This window comes from Meleagris gallopavo, chromosome 9, assembly GCF_000146605.3.
Source record: "Meleagris gallopavo isolate NT-WF06-2002-E0010 breed Aviagen turkey brand Nicholas breeding stock chromosome 9, Turkey_5.1, whole genome shotgun sequence".
NCBI lineage: Eukaryota > Metazoa > Chordata > Aves > Galliformes > Phasianidae > Meleagris > Meleagris gallopavo.
This window is the reverse complement of record NC_015019.2, coordinates 11915693-11940321: the sequence shown is the minus strand read 5'-3', so window position 1 is coordinate 11940321 and position 24629 is coordinate 11915693. Positions and strand designations below refer to the sequence as shown.

Genomic DNA, 24629 nt, shown 5'->3' with positions numbered 1-24629 from the left:
TGTCTGAAGGAACACAAGCTAAACGTTTTAGCATGTAAATCTGAACCCAAAGAAACCAGATACCATCAGCTTTCGTGCAGTTCCATCAGGCTTTATGTAATTGTTCCAGAAAGGAATGGAAAAATACAATTGTTTGTAGAAATAGTTCAACACATCTTAGAGAGAGTTGGTTTCTCCCCAAGCTTAAGAGAAATGTCTGCATCTTCAGTAAAGAGTCACTCTAGCAAATAATTTTAACACTCTTAAGTTAGGGATGGGTGAGGCTACGAAACACATTGTGTTTTCTAGAGGAAGGAAGTTAATCTCCAGCCCCTGGGGCCCATTAGAATTCAAAATTCCAGATGGCTCTTACTTATCGCGGTTGGCTTCTTTGCTTTACTCCAAGGCTATTTTAAATCATTCCATCTTCAAGGAAAAATTTCAGAGATTTGACCTAATGAATTATTGTTAGAATAATTCTACCTGTTGCATGGCTGAGTGGATTCTCCCAGACTGTAGAGTCTTGAAAGTCATCACAAGAAGATTAAATACAAGAAGATATCATATACACAATATATGTCTTATCTAAGCTATATGATGATGACTGGGCAAAATGTTAGAATAGCTAAAAGGCCCTTTTAGTTTAATTACATTTACTCTTACTGGCTAACATTTTAATGAAGTAAATTTAGAAACTTCTGTTTTTGGAAACTCCATTAATAGATTTTGTCAAGCCTTGGTCTTCAAAGTCTTGGACAGAACAGTTTAGAAACTTCAATAAGGAAGCCCATTGTAAGCTATCGAAAGCTGTGCTTTCCTTCTGAACTTTGGCTCCAACTCAACAATTTCAGCAGGCTTTAGGACACGATCTTCTTTACTCTGACTACCTTGTATTACTCTGCATTAAATCCCATCCCAGAATTTGAAAGTAAAGTATTATGCATAAGGTTTTGTTTTGTTTTTTGCAATTCAGAAGTTAATTTTGAAAATAAATAAAAGCAACTTAAGTTCCCTATGAATTCCAAGTCTCAAAAATAATTTGTGTGTCATTTCACGTAGGTTTTTGCATTTAGCCCATTCTAGGCCTCAAAGTTCATAATAGTGATGTAGCTCCAACAGCTGTCTCATTATCTTCCAATTTCTCTTTGGAGCTGCATATTTATTTTACTTTGGTAACATTTTCTCATTTATTAGTTGTTGAGGTAGGCATCGCTAGATCCCCACATCACAGGGAACTGGTTTTCAGAAGGGATAATTGCTATTTGGAGAGTTAGACTTTTATAATACTTTATGACCAAAAAAACCCAAAAACAAAAAACAACAAAACAACAACAAAACAAAAAACCCTCAAAACTCAAAAACCCTGACTTTCAAACATAATGATATTCTGAATTAAAAGGACCTTTCTTCTCAAGCTCATACCTGACATTTCCACTGCCTGCTCACAGAAGAGGGGAGCTGGGTTTCCAAACTGATTCAACAAAGGAGATATCTCTAAACCTGTAATCTCATTTCTACTTCTTTTCCCAAAAGTTTTAGAAGGAACAGTCAATAGAACACTTGTGAAAGCACAAAGCTCCTTTATCAGTTAGATGTGTGGTGCCTCTTTGTCTGTCCTGTGTAAAGCTGTGGGAGGAGCAGGCTAGAAAATCTTCTGTATTAGGGGGTGGAATTTATTTGAATGAAGGCAAAGGAAGAGAAATGATAGAGCTTGAACTTGAGCTACTTAATATCAGGCTAACATTCTTAGTTCTTCCTTTTTTTAAAAATTTTAAGTGTTGTTTTTTTTTAATTTATTTTTATTCAGGAATAGGTAACTTCAACAGAACTGTAGTAGTAAGGGAAGTGAAATAAGTTCTGTTCAGTATTCTTGTCTTTCTCTCGTTTCTCAACTTTTTCTTCTTTTCTTAAAACATTTCTATGTATCAAGAATGGCCATCATCTATCAGATTTTCCTTTTGAGCTGCCAGACATTAGTCTCAGGTCTGGATCACACTGACTCTTGAAGGAGGATAAAAAGATCACATTGGAACCACTGGGCTGAGCAGTGACCTGATGGGATGGGGACACAATGTCAGAAGGACGCTGGTGGGGCAGCTGTTAAGAAGACCTTGTGGAGTGACATAGACAATGTAGGTTATGTTAAATGTGCTGATCTAGCCCCAGCACTTGGACGTAGTGGTTCTGGTGGGTTTGGCAGGGTGTGGGATGTTCCTGTATATTTTTCAGGCTAAGCAAAGCACCTGGAAGCCAATTCTCAGAAATGCTTCTGTGCTTTTTATTTTTCTTCTTTTTGCTCCATGCTCCCACAAACTGTTGATACCACTTCATAATACTCGATATCCCATCTCAAAATAGCAAAGGAAGTCCTCTATCTAAAAGTCTGTGCTCTGAAGCCTTAATCCTGTCGATTTGAAGCAGGAGCTCTCCCAGAGCTGCAGCACACTACTTTCCCTCACTGGTTGCACTCTGAGATGTCTCTGACCACCACTGTGCTGCAGCAGTTCCTGCCCTGCCCTCATGCTGTGTGCAGTGTTGCCTCACCCTATGCCCAGCAATATGGTGGCAGCTCTTAGGAATTCTAGGAGTTAAGTGAGGCTTTGTAGGGAAGACCAGTGTGCAGGGGATTGCTGGTTTCCTTTTTGACTATGTGTGTGGGAAGCAATGGGGAGATCAGGAAGGCAACAAACTTGCTTGCCAGTCCCAAACATTGTCTAAATGTTGTCCTAGGTCACCTTTTGAGTGGGAGTTTGCGTATGCCTGAAATTGAGCTTGCAGCACGGAGTGACTGTGCTGTGTACAGGAAGAAGCAAAACTTGCATGTCAGAAAAAAAAGTCTTCGGAGGATCATCGATAACATTTTGCAAAAGGTTATTTTGTTATCTAGAGATGAAAGCTAAGGCAGGACTGCTTCTTTCGTGCTGGGCCATGTGCTGTTGTGTCCTATGGCAGAAGGCACCCAGTTGTGCTTGTATTTACTGGAGGTGCACCAGCTGAGGGCTGCTGGGTGCCTTTTCTTGGTGACTGCATACACACAGGATGAGATGTTTCTGTAAAGCTTCAATCACAGGAACATTCACCATTCATTGCTGAGACTGGGATGTGCCAAAACGCCTTAGGCCCTGACAAAGCCCTACAAGGTAAATGCTGTTATCCACTGGCAGATCTTAGAATACGTATTCCTGAATTCATTATCTTCTCACTGAAACCTATCTGTTTTAACTGTTTAAATGTTCGTTATGGATCTGTATTTTTTTCTGCAATGCTCCATTAGTTGTGTAGCCATATGTGTCAGTAACAAGGTCACAGGTCAGCATTCACTTCAGCAACAGCATCAGTTAGGCTAACAGAATGAGTGATGATTTTGACCAATTGCTATGCATGAAGACAACAAATTCAACGTTTTAAAAAATGAAAGGAAATGGGAGGAAATATCTGTTAAAAAGAATTAATAGAAATGGACATTTTGAATAAATGCTGCCCTTTGAGTAACGTTGCTGTTTGCATGTGTAATCAGGACTATTTTTATAGTGCACTTTGTTTTTAAATTTGCTATTTTTCTTTAAACAATGCATGCACTGTAAAGTTGAATGAAGAGCTAGAAAGATTTACCTTTGCAGAAGGTAAGAGATTTGCTAGAATTCATCTATTAAAATAACTTTGTAAGATAGTTGTAAAGAGGGGAAAATCATTTTATTCTTCATGCATTGTGCCATTCACCTTAGGCAAAATGAAATAAAATGCTTTGGTGATTATAAAAACAACAGAGCAGTAGTATTGTTGTGGTAGAACTTAAAGCACTGTAATTTGAACCTGTTCCTTTTCTTTTTTGACTATTATTTCTGCCTTCCAGTCCAAGTGGGCTGTAAATACTTGGAGTTATTTGTCAGTGAGGTCATCACTAGAATGACTGCTTCATGGACTTAGTTCCTAATGAGATTATTAGGCCTGTGTTTATTTTGTGGGCTCTGGATAGCTGACATAAACTTAGATGTTATTTTGCTGCCAAGATTGTGTCTGAAGCTCATTTTCTTTTCCAAGATTTAAATCTAATATATCAGAGCTCCCAGAAAGTAGCAGGGATATTTGCACTGTAGAAATCTTTATTATGCACTGGGGAAAAATGATCTTGACCAAGTTCCAACCAAGTGGATGGATGCTTTATAAAATATAACCCAAAAATCAAGATGAAGTCAGCTTGGTGGGATTTTCTTATTGAAAGAATTTAATATTCTTAAAATTCTTATGCAGAATCTTCCTAGGACCTTGTTCTAAATGTGCTGCTTTTACTTAAAAGAACAACTGTTTTTACCAGTGGGATGAAGCTTCCATACATGAGCAGGGTTATGCTAGAGCTGTGACAAAGCATGCTGGTGCTTGAAAAAATCTCACAGTGACATACTTCAGCAGTTTAGATGGGGAACTGATGACAGATTCTATCTCCAGTTATTGCGGGGTTTGTGCACCAGATTGTTACATATCATAAGCAGGAAAACGAATGGAATCCAGTTCAAATTCTGTGTAGGAACTAAAAAGTTTTATTCACGTTGGTAATGTATAGATAAAGGTCAATTTTATTTTGTTTCCTAGCTACATAAGAATTCAACAGTATTTGTCCCATTTAACGTTTATTCTTTTAGGTAACTGTCCCAGGTGAGATGGTTATTGGAACAAGTGTTACTACTAAGAAGTACAATTACAGTGACATGTAGTTCTTCATTGCAAGTAAAAAATAATTGTAATCAAGGTACTTCAGTGAAGGTGTGGAGTTTTGAAATATTCTCCTACAGCATTGTTGACTCTTGGATTCATTTTTGCCATGTCCTTTTTGCAACGAGGAACAGTTGGCAGTAAGTGTTTACAAGTGACCAAATGTGTTCGAATACTATAAAGAAAGGTAATAGATCTGAGGAAAATCTGTTCCAGGGCAGAAATGTCCAGTGATGGCATGCTCCGGATCACTAATGTTATTCACAGAGCTGAGTGGATCTGTCCCTGTCTGAATGACTTCTTCAGCTCCAATTGTAAATCTGGGGAGTAATTGTTAGCATCAGTAGCAGAAGCCATAGGGAATTTGACTAATGCAAGATCACAGAGTTCTTTCATGCCTTAAAATCTTTACATCAATACTTGAGCCTAACAGAAAAGGAATTATTTAAGTATTTCTCATAATTTACTTCTGAACTTATTAATAATTACATTAATAATATAATTATTAATGTAATTTCTCAGCTTTTAAAAATGATGTGCTCCAAACTATTACATGGCAATTTTGTTCAGTGAAACTGCCTTCTCAGAAGGCAGACAGTTCTACTGAAGCCTGAAGTGCAAAAGGACTGTATTTCCCTTTAGATGTACACTGAAGTGATTGAGATGAAACTTTACATACATTAAAAAATAAATAAGTTTACTTCTCATTTTGGATTTTGAATCCTAAAGTATTCACGATTTTAATATCTTTTCCTCAAAAAACTCAGCAGGTATGTGTCTTGTTTGCCTTCTGCAAGTCTTTTTTAAAGGACTTTTTTCTCTTATGTCATCAAATACAACTAGAAGCAAACTGTCCCATCAACAGACTTCTACCTAACAATTTACACGTCTTAGCAATTTAATAAACCAATAACCAAACATTCTGGTAAAGAGGTATGGCCATTTTTCTGGCTTTTGAAGATGAGTGCCTTGTGTACAACTAGTTTACTCTAAATGGATCAAACTTTTACTTATTTTTTCTTATTTTCTCAGTTTTGTAATACACATGAACCAGTGATATCAGAATGAAATGAGTTTGCAAATGTTTACACATTTTTATCTGCATGGCAAATAAAAATACTGAAATCTGAAGTGTCAATAATACATTTCCAGTTATTCTGTAAGCAAATTATGTTCCCCAGTAAATGTAAATATTGAAGCTGTGTTAAAATTTCATTGAATGTCTTTGCTATCCCTTTCATCTTTCATCTAAATAGAGTTCTAACAAGCATTCCATACAGGCATGTCTGATAAACTTCTTTTAGTTGTCTGGAATTTCATACTGGGATTGTTTCATTGCTTCATGTCACTTTTTGAAACTTAGTTTTTAAAATGACAATGCAGCACTGAGAAGTCCTTACTGGAGTTTTCCTTTATCTGCAAGACGTTTTATACTCATTTCAGCATAAGTATGTGACCATGTTGGAAAAACAACGTTTTCCTCCATAACCCCTGTCATCCTATGCCAAAAATTCTAGTTTAGAGCTTTTACTTTCTATATATAAGAAATACTTTGGCCAACCTAATTCCAATAGTCTTCTTGCAACAGATTTTTCAGAATTTCATGTTGGTAATCTAGACTTCATGGTGACATCTTGATGAGGATCCCTGTTGCTAAACAAATCAGAATCAATGGTGAAAAGAATTAACCAGCTGCAGAAATATCTAGACCCCTGCTGGCAGCCACTTACAGCAACAGAGGCAAGTGGAGGAAGATGGGGACCCGTATGGGCTCTGCGGTGGCTCTTGGAACAGCAGTTTGTTTTGCTTTGGAACAGCAATACTGCTGTCATGTGGGGTCACCTTCTGTGTCTTCAGCTTGGATCTCTTTTTAACTCAGAGGTCTTTTGGTGATTCAGTGCTTTTATTGGAATCCTCAGGCATGTTTTTCTATGTCCTTTCATATCAGAGGTGACACTATTTTGAAGGCTTGGTTTGTACCTCTGCCCTTTGCCTGTATAGGTAAGCCTGTACCTGTGCCATGGATGGACTGTCCATGGTCTGTGTCTTTCCTGACCTCCTAAACTTGTCTGTGCCTGTTGGTGGCGGTGGTTTGTTTGTTAGTTTTTAATGTGAATATAAGTTATGTATTATACATAATTTACTTGCTTGAAACATCAGCACAGATCAGAAGAAAATACTTTTTTGTATTAGTAATAACCAGCAGTATGTCCCATCTCTCGAGAGCAACAACTAAGACCCAGCTCAACCCAAAGGGAATGACAGGAAATGATGAGATAATAAACATCTGAAGTGTGGGAATATAAACAACAGCAAATACAGTTCCGTGAAATGCAGCCTATACAGTGGTTCCTCCCAGATTTTAGGCACTTCAGAAACAAAGGGAGGATCTTGAATCTCTGTTGGGATTTGTTCTTTGCCAGACATTTTTCATATATTTTGTCATAACTTGTACTGTATATGATTTCCAGCCTTTCTTTTCCTTTAAAGCAGATCAAGTATGTGCCCAGCACAGTCATTTCATCCGAATTTCCTAAACCCCAAAATACATGGCAGGGCACTAGAGTAATGAAATGGTCTTCCATTATTTGAATATATGCAAGGCAGGCAGAGAGAGAGATGGAGTTTAATCTTCTCTTTTATTAAGAATTATATTACATGGTAGGAATAACATTTTTGTTGGAATACAAGGGTCCTTCTCTATCAGAGCCTTATAAATCTCACTTAAAACTTTCTTTATTGTCTTATCTTAATAATGATAGGCTGTGGTGGCATAATCCTGTTTGTAGGAGAACAGTATTGTACAGAAAAATAACAAACAATTCTTATTTCTTTATTATCAAGATGAAACTAATCAGACAAACATATTTAGTTGATGTATGTTGGAAAATAGAACAAAGTTTTTACTTCTTAAAACATTGTGTAACCTTTCCCCATACATCTCTTGTTGCTCTTCATCTGAACTGCCATGTGCCTGATTGCTCCGTGAAGTTTTTAAGTGCCCTGAGAAAAGGAATCACAAATTCCCTTGGAAACTTGATTCAGTCTGCAGCAACTTGCCACACGTCGTGATGCACCAGGAGGTGCCCCTTAGTAGGGATTTCACTGGCCAATGCTGGGCTTGAAGAGATCACGTTGGAGTGACCTGAATTGAGAAGGAAACAGGATCTTTAGAGAAAGTTACAAGGCTCCTTACAAGACAATGGACTTCTTTTCACACTTACTGATACATAGCAGATAAATAACAGATAAATAGTCTTGTTACTGTTATCTTGATACTGAATACCCTGTACTGTTCTGGTTTTGCACAATGTTCCTTAAACCTCTCTTGTATTATACATTCACATACATTCACATCTGTATCGAATTTTCCACAAGCTAAAAAGCATTAGACACCAGCTACTTATCAATGCATTTTGTTTGTTTTTGTTGTTTACCTGCCAGTCTCCTATTTTCCCACAGCCCATCAGGGACATTGCTTTGGTTCTGTTTATGTGTACTTTCTTCTGAGCAGTTCTTTGGGTACTTTTCACTATCCTTGGAAGGCACTCAGAAAATTCTGTCATCAGTAAAAGTTGAAGGTCTGACTATTGAAAGAGGAGGACCAAAAGAGAAGACACTTATCAGCTGAGAAAATAGTTGTGAGATGTTTCTGGTTTTCACTTTACTTGGTACCAGTTCTGTAGGACTGCTGAGCACTTTGCATAGAAACAGATATGGAGTGAATTTTCTGAAGGGCAAGTTTTTGAGTGTATCTGAGAGAATCAAGTGGTCCAACTGTACAGTAATCCACATATTAGTGCTGCCCAATTGCTAAGTGCCGAGAGGCCTTAAGTGAATCCTTTACACAAGAAAAATTTATAACTGCCACAGTACCAAGATTCTTCTGTCTTGCATAGATTTTCAAACTATGTTGCGTACTTCCCGCATTTTATTCACTCAGCCTTAGTAAAAGGAGCACTTGAATACTTCAGAATAAAAGCTGTCAGTGCGCAGTCCATTCTTCTAACCCCCATGAAGCCCCACCCTCTTTAGGTCTTTTGTGTTACATCAGCTTGGAATAGAGCAGTATGAAAAGAATTGCCAGGCTCTGTTGTATTAGGGTCCATTCCTCTCTTTTTACTTATGAACTACTCATTACTTAGTATTTAAGACTATTAAAAACCATAACTCTTAACTTAGAGGAGGTAAAACAGAAAAAAGAAAGACATCAGTTTTGTTTAAAGAAGAAAAATCTTTGGTACCTAAAGGCAAACTGAAGTCTTGGGAAATAGTTTTGGGATAGTGTTAGGAGGGAACTATGTGGCACGACTTAAGGCAGTATTATGCAGTGGTTTTGCTTAATGAACTGTGGTTTGCTCAGGTCCAGGAAAAAGAATACGGCTGAACTTTGAACAGGTAAAAATTGTTCTTGAGTACATCTGTAATCTGGCTTTCTGTCTTTATCCGTGAGGGATGTTCTTTCTTCCCTTGACTCAAATGCATGTTGGCTGTTGGAGCCACAGACTGGAGTCCGCTGCCAGACCAGTGCTTCTTGGTGTTTGAAAAGCTGGACCTAGCATCAGCAAGAAGCAGGTACTTTAGTCGCAAAATAGAGGGAAACAGTGTGATATGTCCAGCTCCTGAACTGTTCTCTGCATCATTGGAAGAACAGCCCATATTTTCTCCTCAGTTCCTAACTTTCAAAATTCCTAATTTCTTTCTGGAAGGAAATAGTGGTACAAAGACTCTTGATCAGGAAGAGAGAAGAGACTTTGGTTATTCTAGGCAATCTCTTGGCATGTCCCACTTTCCACAAAGGAAGCTTGAAGATATATGGGATCTCACAACATCAAAGATTAACATGGAAGCAAAACAGTATTGCATCAGCACTGGCACAAACACCATACAGCAGCAGGGGATGCTGAGTCAGTAGGTGTCAGTGCAATGTCTGATCCTCCTATGAGTCATCATGACAATAGCAGGAATTATTGATGTAACCTCCAGTACATTTTTACGTTCAGAAACAATCCATCAGACAAGAAATCATCTGTGATGTTCAGATTTTGATCTACCTATTTTGAAGCTTGATGAGGTAATTCTTTGACTTCAGTCCACGGTTCTAACCTCACATAGGGTTATAAAATCATATGCTTCTATCTTAACATCATATCACGAGGGCAGTTGGTTTCAAAAGCTTTGAGGAAGTAAAGGAAAGTTGTTCTGTACATCCCAGATGTCATAGCAGACATGAATAAGGAAACCCATTACCTCGATCCACCACATTTGAAATCCCCACCTCCTTCCACCTGCTCTCCTTGGCTTACCCTTGCTCGTCTTTGTAGGTCTGCTCTGTGCTAAGATAGCTTGTGACATTCTAGCTTGGAGCATAAACAATGGAATGCAGAATTTGAAAAATATACATGAATAAAAGGTCAGAACTCTCCCAGGAAAGAATAAAATTCTTCTTTTTTTTCTTTAATGCATAGCTATGAAAAGCAAGTTAACCTTTGGGTTTTTGAGGAATTCACTATGACAGGGGTCCAGCTTAAATATAAACAACTACTACTCTAAGTAAAGTGTCTAGAGATGCCCACATTTATTCTCTTGGTCCTGAAGATTGCAAAGTATGCAGTCCTAGCTTTAAACAGCTATGCTGATGTTGCTCATCCTTGGCAGCCTGGAAGGGCAGAAGTTGCTGGGCTAAATTGTTTTAGTTCAGTGGGAAAAGAAGAGCTATTGCATTCTGCTATTTATTTCTTTAATCTGGTCTGCTGTCAGATTTGAAATTTCCTTTAGCGATGTTACTCTGAAAAGAAGAAAGAAAAGGGAAAACTATAAATGACAAATTTTTCAAAACAGTAACACAAATCTGGAAAAAACAGAGGCACATCTGACTCTGACAAGGAATAGGGTGTTACTGATAGATGTACAGTGCTCTGTCCCTGTGGTGACCTGAAAGAAATAATGTTTCCATTTTATCTGCAAAGGAGAAAACTTAGTTTAAAAAAAAACCTTTAATAAAGATTTTAGTTATTTGATCTTATTTCAGAGACTTGCTTTTCCAGAGGATTATGGTAAGAATGTGATCTTGAAAGAAATTCAGGGAAATGGACAGTTCACAAAGAATGAGTTCACAGTGGACATGATTAGCTAATGACTAATATCAGTCTTTGTGAGTGGCTACAGTTTGCCCCAGAAAATATGCAAGTGATGAGTTTAATCCACAGTGTCATTCCCACGCACTCAGATGGGAATACCAGTGCCCCGCTCTCCCTAGGGCAGCAGAACCAGACTTCTCAACAACCCTCCTCTGCCAGAGAGTGCTTCTAGTTGTGCTGATCTCTATGCTGCAAGGTCCTTCATGCTTCACTGCTGAATTTTGTTCTTGCCTTTCTTGTGGAACTAGCTGTGTTCCTCTGCATGTTTCTTGTTTATCTCTTCAGTGCTTTGTATTTTGAAATAACCACATGCTTTTTTGCTTTGACTTCCCCAAAATTAAATCTTGTTAAATCAATTATAGCATCAAATTAAAGAAAATTCTGTAAAACAATCTATGAATTTTTGAATTGGACACATAAGGAAAGATGAGGAGAAGTGTCAGAACTAAGATTTCCTGCAGTCTGCATCTTGAGTGCCTGCAGAAGGAAGTAGTTTAAACAGAACAGTTTATCTTCTCTCAGTTTTAACGAGTGCTCCTCAGGTCATAATAAAAATTGCAACTCATTGTAACGGCTTCAGCACTGTCCAAAATATGAGCTCTACTTGTTGCCCTTGTAGGGCTTTACGCAGAGCAAATTCATTACAGTGCGATCTGCAGCAGGCACTGAGTGTGCCATTTTAAACATGCAATAGCTAGCAATAAAGTATACACTGGGATCCTAGGAAAGACTTGGCTACTTCGTAGGTTTTGAGACAAAATTATTCTGTACTGCTTATGGGCCTCGCTTTGTACTGGCCATATAAAAATAACAGGGTTTTCCACATCTGGCAGAGCCTGTGTGCATTACTAACTTTCCTAAGTCTCACAATGTTAGGGAAAGAAAAAGGACATGATTGGAGACTGGGGAAATCTGTATTCTCTTCTTAGCTTCCTTATGTGACCATGGGAAAAATCTGTTCATCCTATTCCTAGATCTTCCTCTTCATAGTCCCTGTTGTTTCCCAGGATTTCTGTCCCTTCATGCCACCAAGTTTTGTTACTTTAGTTTGAGATTTTCTTGTCTTGCATCTCTATATGCTGCTGCTGTAAAAACAAAGAGCTCTTATGTTGTATGTGCCAAAAGGGACATAGAAGTTATGTACCTTGGCCAAGACTTAAGAGAAAAGATATTTCCTGATTTTTAGTTTTTTCCCTTTTTTACCCCAAATTATTTTCTGAGGGGTGCCAAAACAGGGTACCTTGCACAAGTGTAACTCAATCGGTATGTGACTGATAATTCAAATTTGTGCTAAAAGGAAATCAGATTTAATTTTGTATGCTTTTCTACTACCAATTAATACATTAGTCTCCCCTTAAAGGAGGCCTAGCATTCAGTGACTCATGTGTTATGTAAGTAACTGAAACATTTTATAGTTTACAGAGAAGAATGTTCTTGCTCATTATGTGGATGAAAGGAGATTGCTGTATTTCAAATGACATGTATAATTTAGACACTTATTTCTAGGACTGTTTGGAACAGTGAACAAAAAGAAACTTTAAAATGTTTGAAGGGACTTGAGTGCTTCATGGTATTTAATGTGACAGTGAAACACACAGACAATAACCTGTAAGACTGTGCTTATGGAAGATTGGCTCTGAAATGCTAACGCTTCCCTACTAATAATGGTATTTATTTTAAGACGTAAGTATTTGTCAGTATGTAAAAATTTGCTGAGATGTCAAATTTCTTCTGCAACTAGTTATCTGCTGTGCCACCATAACGGAAAGAGGGGTGGGAAGTCGTGTTTCACTAAGATTAGTCACGGTAAGGTAGCCAATGGTAAAGAAAGTGGCATGCTTGCTGCAGTCAACTATTTTGGGGATAATATGAGCATGGGATATTCTGTATTTTAGCAGTGCAGATTCACTCAAGTGAGATTTCCCTCTGTATAGGGAAATACGTAATTGTGGTAAATTAAATGAAGCACTGCTTCTAAAATTTTGAAGCTCAGCAAACTCCAAATCCCACCATCCTCTGCAAATTATCTTCATATATTTACACGCTTCCGTGTTTTAGAGAAGCTGGATCTCATTCAGAAAGCATTAACTCTGATTTTGCCTTAGTAGTCCCGTTGATTTTTTTTAACAAGACAGCAATCTCTGTCTTTCATGGGCTGTTTTTGGCAGCAGCTAGATCTGTAGATTCTCCAGCAAATTGGGCCAGCCATTTCCCAGATCCCTGACTTTTTAAAACAAATGTAGCAGTTAGATACCTCCAGGCAATGACAGTCTGGCAGGTTTATGTCCTAACTGTTGAACCTTCTGTAGAAATTAATGAGATCTATGCCTTGTAAAAATCCCTCAAACTGTTGCATTATTTATTTATATTCTGCTTCAAGGACAACACTTTTCAAGCCAAGAGATGACACAAAGGAGCCTTGGGCTGTATAAATATAGAATCTTTTTATTTTTTGGTTAATAGATACAGTACATTTTTTGACTACATAAGAAAGCGTTGTTTTCAGTGCATACATTCTGCAGACAGACAGGAACAGGGCAGACATACATTCCTTGGTGTTTTGAGTATTACATGGCACTTAGTTTATTTTCTCTGAGTCCTCAGTTACTGGGCTTCCCCAGTTTTCACTAGCTGCTTTGACAGCTCAAGATCCAAGAAGAAATGACCGGAGCAGTAAGTATGTGCTGGCTCTTGTGGCACAGGATTGCCAGCAGGACAACAGAACACTGCTCACTGCACACCACACAGGTCTTCCTACAACCAATGCCCTTAGGGCACTGCATTTGCTTGGGGTCCCAAGTGAATCAGTCTATGTTAAGAAAATATGAAACCAACACATGCATCACAGAAAGAAGTCAGTGCTTGTGCTGAACCTTTATATCCTATACAGTGACTGACTCTTGATAGGATCAAATCCAGAAGTCCTCCCTGAATTTTACTAGCTAGGTTGGTACTTAACCAAAATTCTTTCTGCCTTTTTTCTTTTATGTGTCACAGCACAAAACCAGGAAAATGGATCACAGGTCTTGGTCATTACTATCTGTAGGATAGGACAAAAGAAACATTGCTACCTTCTGTATTTTCCATTCACTTTATCAAAAGAAAAAAATAGATCCAAGTTGTGATCCTGGCCAATTCCTGGTTTCAGGAACACACGATAATGCCTCACTTTGTTGTACAGCTATTTCCTATTTGCTGCTGAGTCCTGGCAGCACCCATTTGGTGCTAGTGACAGCTAGAGACATTGGTCCCAAACATCCTTTCAGCTGGGATTGAGCCAGATGGAATTTGTAAAGCAGGATGGTGCATGGCAAGGCAGAACCAGTGCTCAACATGAAGGGTCATTGAGAAGCAAAGTCATAAGCTGATTACTGGCCAGTTACAAGCTAACATATTGATAAGCATTTTTACAGTATACAATGCATAAATGCAAGGAAAGAAGTGCCTGGCCACTCCAGGTTGCCCTAGGTAGATGGCAGGCTGGATGCCTGGAGAGTTGAGCATGTTAGTGAAATGTCTAAGCAGAGCAGCTATGCCTGCAGGCAGCTGTGAATGTTTGCATCGTCAGCATTCAGGGGGTTCAAGTGTCAGTGTTTTTGTTTGAGCTCGCTATTCAGAAAGACTTTACGTTTTTATCTGGCCTTCTTTGATATCCTGTGCAGATGGTGTGGGCCCAGCACCCTGGCATCCCTTCTGATGGGGTTAATTTGTAAGAACCAAAGAGAAATCAAATTGTTTGAGAAAGCTCTAAGAGGAAGGTGAGGCTCATATAGATAGACACCAAACTTCATCTCTCTACAGACACCAAAAATTGAAAAATTAGAAGAGTGAAAAAGCTTCTCTCATTCAGAGAAGGATACAGAGATGCTTCCAGGCACATCAGAGTAAACTGTGCCTATATTGGAAACATTTTTGATGTGGGAAAAAAGCTTACTTCAGTGTGTCTAGTTCAGCCTCTGCAAGAACAGAGGATGCACAAAATACCACTGTGAGATGGGCTCTATATCTGACCTAACTCAAAAGAGGAAAGCATCAAGCTGTGATGGGTAAATACCAGCACACAGACAACAAGTAGAGCAAAGGAAGTAGGGGCCCAGGCTGCCAAACCCACCTGGCTGCTCATAGTGCACAGGGGAAGGCACTTTTTGGCAGACTTTATGGCTGGAGGCTGCTGGGAGGAGAGAGCACATTTGTTGTGAGCTCTAAGCTCCTCTGCCCCAATTATACAGAGTTACAAGAAGAAAAACAGGACAGTGGGGTCCTTTAAGGAAACAAAGATACTTCTCAATATTCGATTCCACTGAGTTCAGTGAGATTAGAAAAGGCAGGCGACAAATAAGAGCTGAATAAGAATCCCTGAGACATCTGAAAAACTACTAAACGTTACCTCACTTAGACAACTTGGCTCCTTCTGATGCTCTAGCTGATACACCAGCCTTTAGTTAAAACAGAAACAGTGGAAATCCCTCCCCTTTGCCTTGAGCTGCAAAGTGACACTTTCAGGAATGAGCTAAACCTGCTGGAATCCTGGAGGTCCCTGCTTCCTTACTGAAACTGACTGTGGAAAGCAAGTGAGAGCTGGGACACGAGGGCCAGCAGAGCACCGCCGTGAGCTGGCACCACTGAGTGCTGCAACCTGCAAGTGTCAGTGAAATGCTTTATGAAGATCCTTAACTCTGCTATGTCTGCGCATCTTTTGACTAAAATGTTACAAATATTACCATATAAATGAATCACTACATTTTTCCTACTGGGTAAACTATATACATCATTGTAAGAAAAGAACAATAATTAAATTAAGGGAGGAGAGAAAAAGACAAAATATTAGTAAATAAAATAGAAAACACGTATGTTCAGTAATACTTTTAGGTAATATTTTTGCTTCTTACAGTTACCATAGGGGGAAAAACCTTCAACTTAAAATAAACATTTCATCCCTGCTAAGGAGGAAAGGCAGTGTGCTCGGCTCTCTTGGAAGAAGGCACTTCAAACAGCAGCATTTCCCAATCTTTTTTAAAACTGAGAACAGAGTTGCACTTTTTTGTTTTCCTACGTGTGCTTATTTCAAAGTTTATAAGCAGAGGTTTTAAAACATTGTCATTTTCTTCTGCTACACAACAAGGCACAACAACAAACCACCTCATGCTGATTGATGCCAGTAACAGCAGAGCCAGACAAACCATAGGCACCTTTCTTTTTCTTTCTGCCACCTGAACAAATTATTTTCCAAATAAGTGATTTGTTATTTGATCAGAGCTATAAATAACTTCCTATTTCATGAAAAACTGATTCAGTGAGCTTTCTGTGACCTATCAGATGAATTATTTCCCAGTATTCTGTTACTTGACCAACTTTACTTCATACATAGACACTAACATACAAAGAAGTGCAAAAATGGCCATAAAGCAACTACAGACCACAGTTATTTGCCAGGCTCACTATGAGCAATGGCCCATGGGCTCCTGCAGGTGATTTCTTAAACAGCTCAAATCTGAGGCTGAGGAGAACAAGACATGGTTCCCAAGAGCCCTTCCACCAGATGCTTTAGCATTCACAGTTAGGATGGCATGGGCTTTGGGGATTTTTCCCCTTTGATCATACCTGAGGCTTTTTCTGTTTATTTCAATGCAACCAACTGTAACCTGTCTTCCAGAAATATTGTCTTCATTGCTGCAAGAGCGTTTAGGCTGTCTTCACCAAGGTAAAATAATTGTTTGGCAAGAATTAGAAAAGAATTAATTTGTAATCATTTTAGTTTGTAGTTAAGAACAAAATTTCTTTCTCTAAAGAAGTCTAATTAGAGTATCAATTCTAAAAAAGAACAGGCAAGGGTTATGCAGACCTTGAAATAAACTGTACAAAGTCATATCCAGGTCTGGGTTTGTATTAGGAAGTTATAGGCTCGGCTGTCAACATACATCTTTTTTATCTTTGCTTTTTCTACCTGAAAACTCCATGCATTATCCCCTCCTAGATTTCTAGTGTCAGCACTGGTTCTTTCCCAGCACATTAAATGACAAGGATTAGTGGCTTGGTTCTGAGGTTGCTGTGAGGATGGTCGGGGTGTGCGTGGGAGCTGGTGTGCACACCTGTAGGCCAGCAGTCCCTGCTGCACGCCGCTTTTGCATAAGGATAACACGCTTTGAATTTCTCAGATGTGAGAATTTGTGATCCATTCACACTGGCATGAGTGGATTCCAAAAATCTTTGCAGCACTCGTGACGGGTTTAGATACAGAAGGCATGGCATATCGTAGCAGTATTTACCTTGGCAAGCAGCTGGAGACAAGTGTGTTTTACATATGCTCACAGCTGAGAATGGGCTGGTATTTCCAAGATCAAACTGTTGGGCATCTGCCACAGAATTCAAAGGAAGAGCTTTTTTTCCCAATTTTAAATAATCTGTGTTCAGAAAGGAACAGAGAAATGCTGCTACACTGCTGATGCCTCAAGGTTATTTGTGCGTTCATGTGTCACTCTCATATTGTGGATGAGTATTTTATGCACATTCACACAGATGTGCACATGTGCTGGGAAATACCTCCTGCATAAGCTTAAGGTTCTTACTTAATGCAGTGCTGATGCCTTGCAATCACTACAGATGCATCTCCATCATGGCTCCCTATTGCATAATGTTAAAGAAGTTGCTGTTTGAACAAGGAGGGAAAACAGGGCATCACATTTAACAACACTGTATATATATATATATACATATATATGTATATATATATACATGGATGCTGGCTGCTTCTCTGCTGTGTCGTTTGGGGAGTGGATCCTCTTGGCAGTGGAAATTGTTAGATCACAAATTGTAATAAACATATTTTGGATTTCAAAATATTCTAGAAACATTTACTGAAGGTGAGTTCCCAAGTTAAGATAAATGTTTTAATTTTTGGATTCTCTTCAAAAACAAAACATTAGAGTTTATGGCTGTAATTAACAGCTGATCCCTTCCAGCCTCACACCAAGCAACCCCTAAGATGGACCAGCAGGATCAATATTGTCACAGCTATCGTGAATGGTGACTCTTGTTGACTTACGGTGTAAAATATGGTTAATAAACAATCCCTGCTAAGGGAGGAAGGATGGAAGCAGTTCCGGGTTACAGCTCCTATTAACAATTCTTATAGGCAGTGTTCTAATTTACCACATATTTTGCAATAGGCCTTTAAAGATAGAGAAGGGATGCTCTTAAAGATTTTCTGTTCACATCAGAGATGTGCCAGATGAAACATAAGAACCAGTGTGCTGCTGAGTTCCCCCTTTGTTGGCACGCAGCCTTTTTATGGAATCCATCATGGCCAAATGAAGCACCGAAGGCCCTGCACCAGCACTGGTTACACTGGGGGTGCAGAGCAGTGCACAACAGAGTTGTAATCCGGAGGTGGGCTGTGGCACTCCAGGCTTGGATCCATAGGAAGGAGCACCGAGTCTTCTAGTGGGAAGTCCATGGTGTCCTCTTCAACCTGCACTGCGGGCAGGTATTTGACAGCTTCACGTTCATGGTCAGATAAGATGGACTCTTTGCTCTTGCTAACAGCTCGCCGCCTGTAGAGAACAAGCAGTATGACATATGGATCCATAGGTTTTTATCTGTGTTACTCATGGTCAAAATTATTTATAAACATATACATATATAAAGCATTTCAATTTAACACTTTAGCTCCCTATAAGTTGTCTTTTTTTTTTAAGAATTAGGTGTATTGTAAGCAGATTCAGGAGTAAAGCTAGGAGTCCCAGTGCCCTCTCTGGTTAGCTTTATATTTTTCAGTGTACTCTATATGTCTTAGTTATAAATGCATCTGTCTTATACATGCAGTAATACACTCTTTATGATATTTGATTTTTCAGAAAGCAGAACTGAAGACTATGGCTATGGCTTTTCTTTAACTGTAATAAAGGATGAATTGATGAATAATCATATCAGACTCCAATTTTAAATGATACTAAAAGCACTGTAGGGCAAGATCTCTTTGATATTCTCTAGCCCAGTAAAATTCCTAAGCTGCACACTACCAAGTGGTAGTGATGCTCAGTGTGACAGCTGCTGGCCTGTAACCAATTCTATCAAAAGTTTCATTTTCTACTATCTCCTCCTATTACAGGCGATTCAGGTGCTGGGAGAGAGGCAGCTTACATCACCAGAGCAACCTCAGTGTCCAAAGTGGAAGAACCCAAGGGAGAATTTGTATCACAAGGTGACCTTGAGGAACAGCAAGCATTGTGGAAAAAAAGGTACTTGTGTTGTAGGCTGCCTTAAAAATTATTTTGTTAAACCTGGTTTCTTCCATTTGAGAAATTCTTGGAAGAGAGCTGGATAATTTAGGAATTGGGTAAGAATCCCAACCTGAGAATGGCTTTTGAACCTCTTCTCTTTGCTTACACACCGTTAACATGCACCTCTCTAGAGTAAGTCTCTCATGACTTAAGACTGGTTATGATGTTGCACATCTTGGCTCAGATTGATTTGTGAGTGTGCCTTGGAAGACACAGAACTAGGCAGTGCTCAAGCACTTTGAGCATGTATTACAGATTTGTTTAAAAGAGAGTAATGCTACTTCATAATCACACTAAATCAAACCAAAATAGTCAACAGTCATCACATGATTGTGTGACTCATTACACTTATTTTATCTGTACTGTTTCAGTGACTGCAGTCCCCAACAGATAATCAGAGATTGGGAGTGTTGAATGCTGTTCAAAGAAAGTGAAACTATTTCCTGCTCCACCAAACATAAAGCAATAGCAAAGAGACAGATACAGAAATTGAAGACAAGGGGCAGATACAATGAGCAGTGGAAGCAGTAGATCAGGATCTATGTGTGCTGTTGTATTGTGCAGATGCAGTACAGAGAAGTGCTGCAATCCTAGGAGCAACTGGTTCTGGGCAGGACAGAACTGCAGCATGCAGCTGTGCTCAGACCTGCCAGGTGATGCCACTGTGATTCTAGGACTTGTATTACCCTGCCTCTGAATCTGGAACTTAGCGAGTGCTTTGGTTTTCCTACCAGCTGCAAATAGTCTGAGTGACTCAATTAGAGCCAATGCCTTCATTTAAAATGTTGCTAATTCTGGAAAGGTCATGAGTGCAGCGCATTGGTAGAGTAGAATACTACTTTATGAAATATGTCCACAATCACATGTAAGAGCCTGTCCATCTGTAAATTATCCATCCCTGTAGGTCTTTCTTAGAGAACTGTGCAGCAGGTGATGCTGTGTGCATCCCAGTGCACGAGGCTAGCAATAATAGGCTTGCAGCCAGACTCAGGCAGAGCAGATTGCTGCAGTCTCAGCCAGCTGCAATGGGAGACTGGCTGCCTTGTGGCTGGCCTGGTCTTAGCATGCAGTGCTGGCTTTACACAGGATGTTTGTGTCCCTAGCTGGGTCTTGAGGAGCTGAACACAGACATCAGAGAGGTAAGAGCCAGCCCACCACCTCCTGCACATCCAGAATAAATCTGGGTTCTATGACTTCTTAAGTGCAAAGACACAGTTTATAGATTAAAGCCAATGTTATTGTGCACTTAGACTTGCACAGGGCTCTGAAACCAAATTCTAAAATAAATAGTAACCCTGAGAGCTTCAACAGAAACATGCCATGCTCTGCTTTCACAATCTAAGTCTCTGGCTTCTCATTTGCTAGGTATTAAAGCTGTTGTTGGAGACAAGGCAAAGCTTGGAAGCACCTGTGTAATTTGGCCCCAGCCTGTGTAGTTCAGGGCGCTGGAGAACAGAAATGTTGTTATTTTGGCTACACAGTGGGAAACTTTTAGAACCACGCAGCCTTCCAACAAGTGTTCCTGTTGGGTTTCTGCCCTTGAGGCCAAGGGATGTCTCAAGGAGTGCAGAAAGCTAATGGGTTAGGTTGGAAGCAAATTTTGTCATTAGGCATCTTATCACACAGCAAAATGCAATTAACTTTAGAAACTATCCTTTCTTTCTAAATGCATTTTCTAAATTGAAGCTATGCAAGTGTCTTTGCATTTTTCCCTTTTCTGTTCTATGCTTCCTGTCACTCCAATCTGCTCTGTTTGTGCTCAGACACAGAGAAATGTACATATGCATGGACTGTATATTGGCAAACCAGACTGCAGCTTCTCTTTTCTGTCTATCCTTGAAATCTCATTTTTTGCATGTGAACTGCCACACCACATCAGTCAGTGCAGCTATGCCTTGCCCCTGGCAGCGCTCAATGCTCTGCCTCAGGGAGCAAAAACCCCTCTGTGCCCTGAGCCAGACGTACTGTCCTGGATAAGGTAGAAGAATTCTCCCTGAGTCCACAGATAAATATTTTCTGATAGACGTCATTAGATTAATCACACAATTATGTAGCTACAAAAGTTAGTAGTGGATATGCAATTAAATAATTTCATTAGAAACTAGCCATTATTTGACTCAGCCCTGCTGGGTTGGCATTACGCTGCCCCTAAAGTATCTCCTTATGCTGATTTTGCCTAACTTCTGAAAACTGCAGCACAGGAAGTGACAAAGGAGATGTTCAGTTTGGGTAAACCTGCTCAGCACTGTGACTGTGCCATCCAGCTCTGTGTGGCTGTCAGTGTTCTGCCCCCAGCACAGTGTGAGGATGAGGTATGTGAACACTATGATGCTCAGTGAAACATAGTGAGGATGAGGTGTGCCAATGCTTTGACAGTCAGTGAAACAGTGAGGATGAGGTATGACATCAATGAAACACATCTGTCCACTGATCCAGGCTGATCACATTTTACAAAGACCAACCTGAAAACTTTTCTGTCCTTCCCAGAGCATGTACTGTTTCTGGCAGGGCACAGGGAAAGATGAAAATCTAAAAATCTAACCTGAATGCTGCCATTTCCTATCCTTAAACTGATTTTGTAACCAAAAGGACTCTCTTTCATAATAGGCACACTTGTATGCAGTATTGGTTGGGGAAACACACTGCAGATGTAGTGAGCTGGCTTCAGCCTCATTTCATTGGCAGTACTGAGACCGCAGGGCACAGCACTTGACTCCTCTCTTTCAGAAAGATACCTGCAAATTAGGGAGGTTTATGGAAGAAGTACAAACACTATGAAAGCCCTGGAGGAACCAATAGTGAAAGATGAGAAGAATGCAAATGGGTAGCAGCAAATGAACTAAAAATGACATTCATAGCAACCAGAAAATCCTGCAACACTTTGGGATGTATTTCTACAGTGAGCCTGGAGCTAGTGCTGTTTGTCAGATTTAAAACCAAAACTAGGATAGACTTGGTGCTAATGGGATTCATGGACCCAGTGCCACTAACTGGAAGCCTGCTGTCTGTGATTGTGTTTGTAGCATGACCTTGTGCACGTGAAGGGGCTGTGTGAGGCCCCAGTGCTGTCAGCAAATCCCATGGCTGAGACACAACCTGAACAATGCCTTTTGGTGTGGTGCTGTGGTGGGGTAGTGAGATCTTTTCAGTACCATTTTAACTGTGCTATGTCAGATTTTCTGCTATTGATGAAGTTTGAAAAGTCTAGGAATGAAAGCAGGTGAAGAAAAACTTAGCCTGAGTATTAAGTAATCTTTCACAATATTTTTTTAAAGTTTTCTATAGAGGTGTCAAAGTTGTTTGGAAAATACCACAGAGGGTAATGCTGTAACAATGAGAAGGTCAGAGGGAACTGATGAAAATTTTTCACCTTTCTGTAAGAACCAGGCTTCTTGGTCAGAGTTAGAAATGTACTGTAGTTGCCAAGATGCTGGCAAAGCATCAGTGGGGCTGTTTGTGTCTATATTAGAGGGCAGCAGTTTCTAACAGCTCAAATCTCAGGGTCAGTGACTTGAAGAGGAGCACGGAAGGAGATGGCTGTGAGAAAATCGTGTGTCCCTGAGGGTTGACAGCACAAGGACAGCACTTATACCCAGCTGCTCTTATTGCTTTGCAAGTGCCCAAGTATCTTGCCTTCAGTAGGAGAAATTAATAGACACTTGCATCTATGTGGAAATCCTGGGCTTGTTTGGAAGCCATGCTTTAGGAAAGCTGAGAGGTTGGGCTGGGCACTGCCAAGCAGAGCAGTTTGTCTCCTGGCTGCATCTCATAATGAGATGTGAGAGCTTCATGGTCCTATAACAGCTTTCATAGGTGTCTGATGAGGCACAGGGTACCAGAGATTAATTTGCTTTACTTTTTCTGCGTGGAAAGAAATGAAAGGGTTATTTCTTCCTCTAATAGCTGTTTGCTGTCTGTTTGCTGTTCGCTTTAAGACACCCTCAACAGCAGAGGAATTTACTCCTGGGACCCCTCTGGCTGTATACCACTGCAATCAGTAACTGCTGGCAAGGAAAGCTCAAGGGATTAAAATCAAGAATTAATTGTTTTGAAGCATTTCTAACCACAAAGCACAGCTAGAATAAAGTTCTAACAGGAGAAAATCACCCACTCTGTGTATGCCCCCTCACAAGGCTGGTCACCTCTCTGAAATTCAAACCACCCAGACTGGAAGCCTTTGACTTTAGCTCCAGCACTCAGAAGGTGGTGAGATGAAAAGCACTGCAGTTAGAACCAAGCTGAAGTCCGTGCTGCTACAAGCATATAGTGTGATACTACGAAAACTGGGCTTTACATAATTCTCCCAGGAGGTACTGACTCAAAGCTCCTTGCATTTGAGGAGCCCATATTGGGTCGTTGTGCAGTGTTCTACATGACACAACATCAAGTACTTCTGCTGTTTCAGTGCGCTCATCACAGATGAAAAATCTGCTGAAACTAAGTTCTGCTGTGGAGTAAAAGTATTTCCATGCCTCATTTTTCTGTTACATCAGAAGACATCAGCTGGGATGCATTGCTGTTGAACACCTTGCATCTGGACATAAATGTCTGATGCACCTGCACAGCAACATTTTGTTCCTATCTTGGTAATCTGCCTTAGGTCCACTTGGGCTCTGACAAAGGCAGAGCCTTCAGCAATGGCCCCTGGGTACAGCATCAGTGCTCAGTGTCAGCTGAGCCTTGTGGAGCCTGGCCAGTGCCAGAAACAGCATTATGGAGCAACTGGGGCTGGGAGAGAAAGAAGGGTGAGGGTGGAGGGAGGACAGCTAAGCAGATATCAAGTTGTAATTTTAAACAATAACCTGATGATAGAGTCTCAGGGAGAACTGGAAAGCAGTGCTAGGCGGTACCCTGTTAACACTGTCAGATGAAGCCTGACACCAGAGATATCATTAAATCCCTCTGGGCTGGATGCACTTCCTTGGGTGTCAGCTGCAGTGCCACTGTCCTGGTCAATCCTTCTGTCCCTTTCTGAGCTTTGCACTGCAGCAGTATTTTTAAGTAGCATACTAAGATACTTAAGGCTCAGATATGGTCAGTGCAGCTCAACAGCAGTCCCAGGCCCATCAGATTCACCTTGAAGATTCGTCCTATGGTGTGTAGTGTTGCCAAATTTTAAACTTGTCAGAGAAGTGATAAGACAAATAGAAATATAGAAGATAGATAAATAAAACAAGGTTTTGGCAAAATAATAAATGTAGCCATCCTGGTTCAGAAAACATGCTAAGCCTTTGAACAGTTTTGTTTTATAAAAGAAAGACTGTTTGAAAAGGATCCAGGGTAACTGTTTTTGAGAGGGAGACATACACAATTAACAACTTTATCTCCCTTGTTAAACCAGAATCCCTTTCTGATCTTTCTTAGACATTTGGAGACCGTTCCACGTTTTTGAGGCTTTTTTTTCCAAGTTAGCAGTGCAGGGGGGCAAGGAGTGTCATGTCTCAAATGAGAGGATGTTGAGATGCTCTGCAAGTATGTAAAAAAGTGTTCTTTATGCCAATGGCAGTCTGCAAGGTTAAAA

General features: G+C 39.9%; 1 protein-coding gene and 1 long non-coding RNA gene across 4 annotated transcripts in view; one reads left to right on the top strand and one right to left on the bottom strand.

Moving 5' to 3' along the window:
* LOC116216936 overlaps positions 1–24629 on the top strand; it is a 71706-nt gene that overhangs the window by 29728 nt on the left and 17349 nt on the right. The window contains exon 2 of the long non-coding RNA XR_004160665.1: positions 18937–19066. This is a non-coding gene — a long non-coding RNA (uncharacterized LOC116216936). The remainder of the gene's footprint in view (positions 1–18936; positions 19067–24629) is intronic.
* LOC100548043 (vascular endothelial growth factor receptor kdr-like) overlaps positions 13254–24629 on the bottom strand; it is an 89472-nt gene continuing 78096 nt past the window's right edge. For all 3 annotated transcript variants that reach the window (XM_031554671.1, XM_031554673.1, XM_031554672.1), the window contains exon 29: positions 13254–18379. In XM_031554671.1, coding sequence (XP_031410531.1) covers positions 18169–18379 — 211 coding nt within the window. In that variant the 3' untranslated portion in view covers positions 13254–18168. The remainder of the gene's footprint in view (positions 18380–24629) is intronic.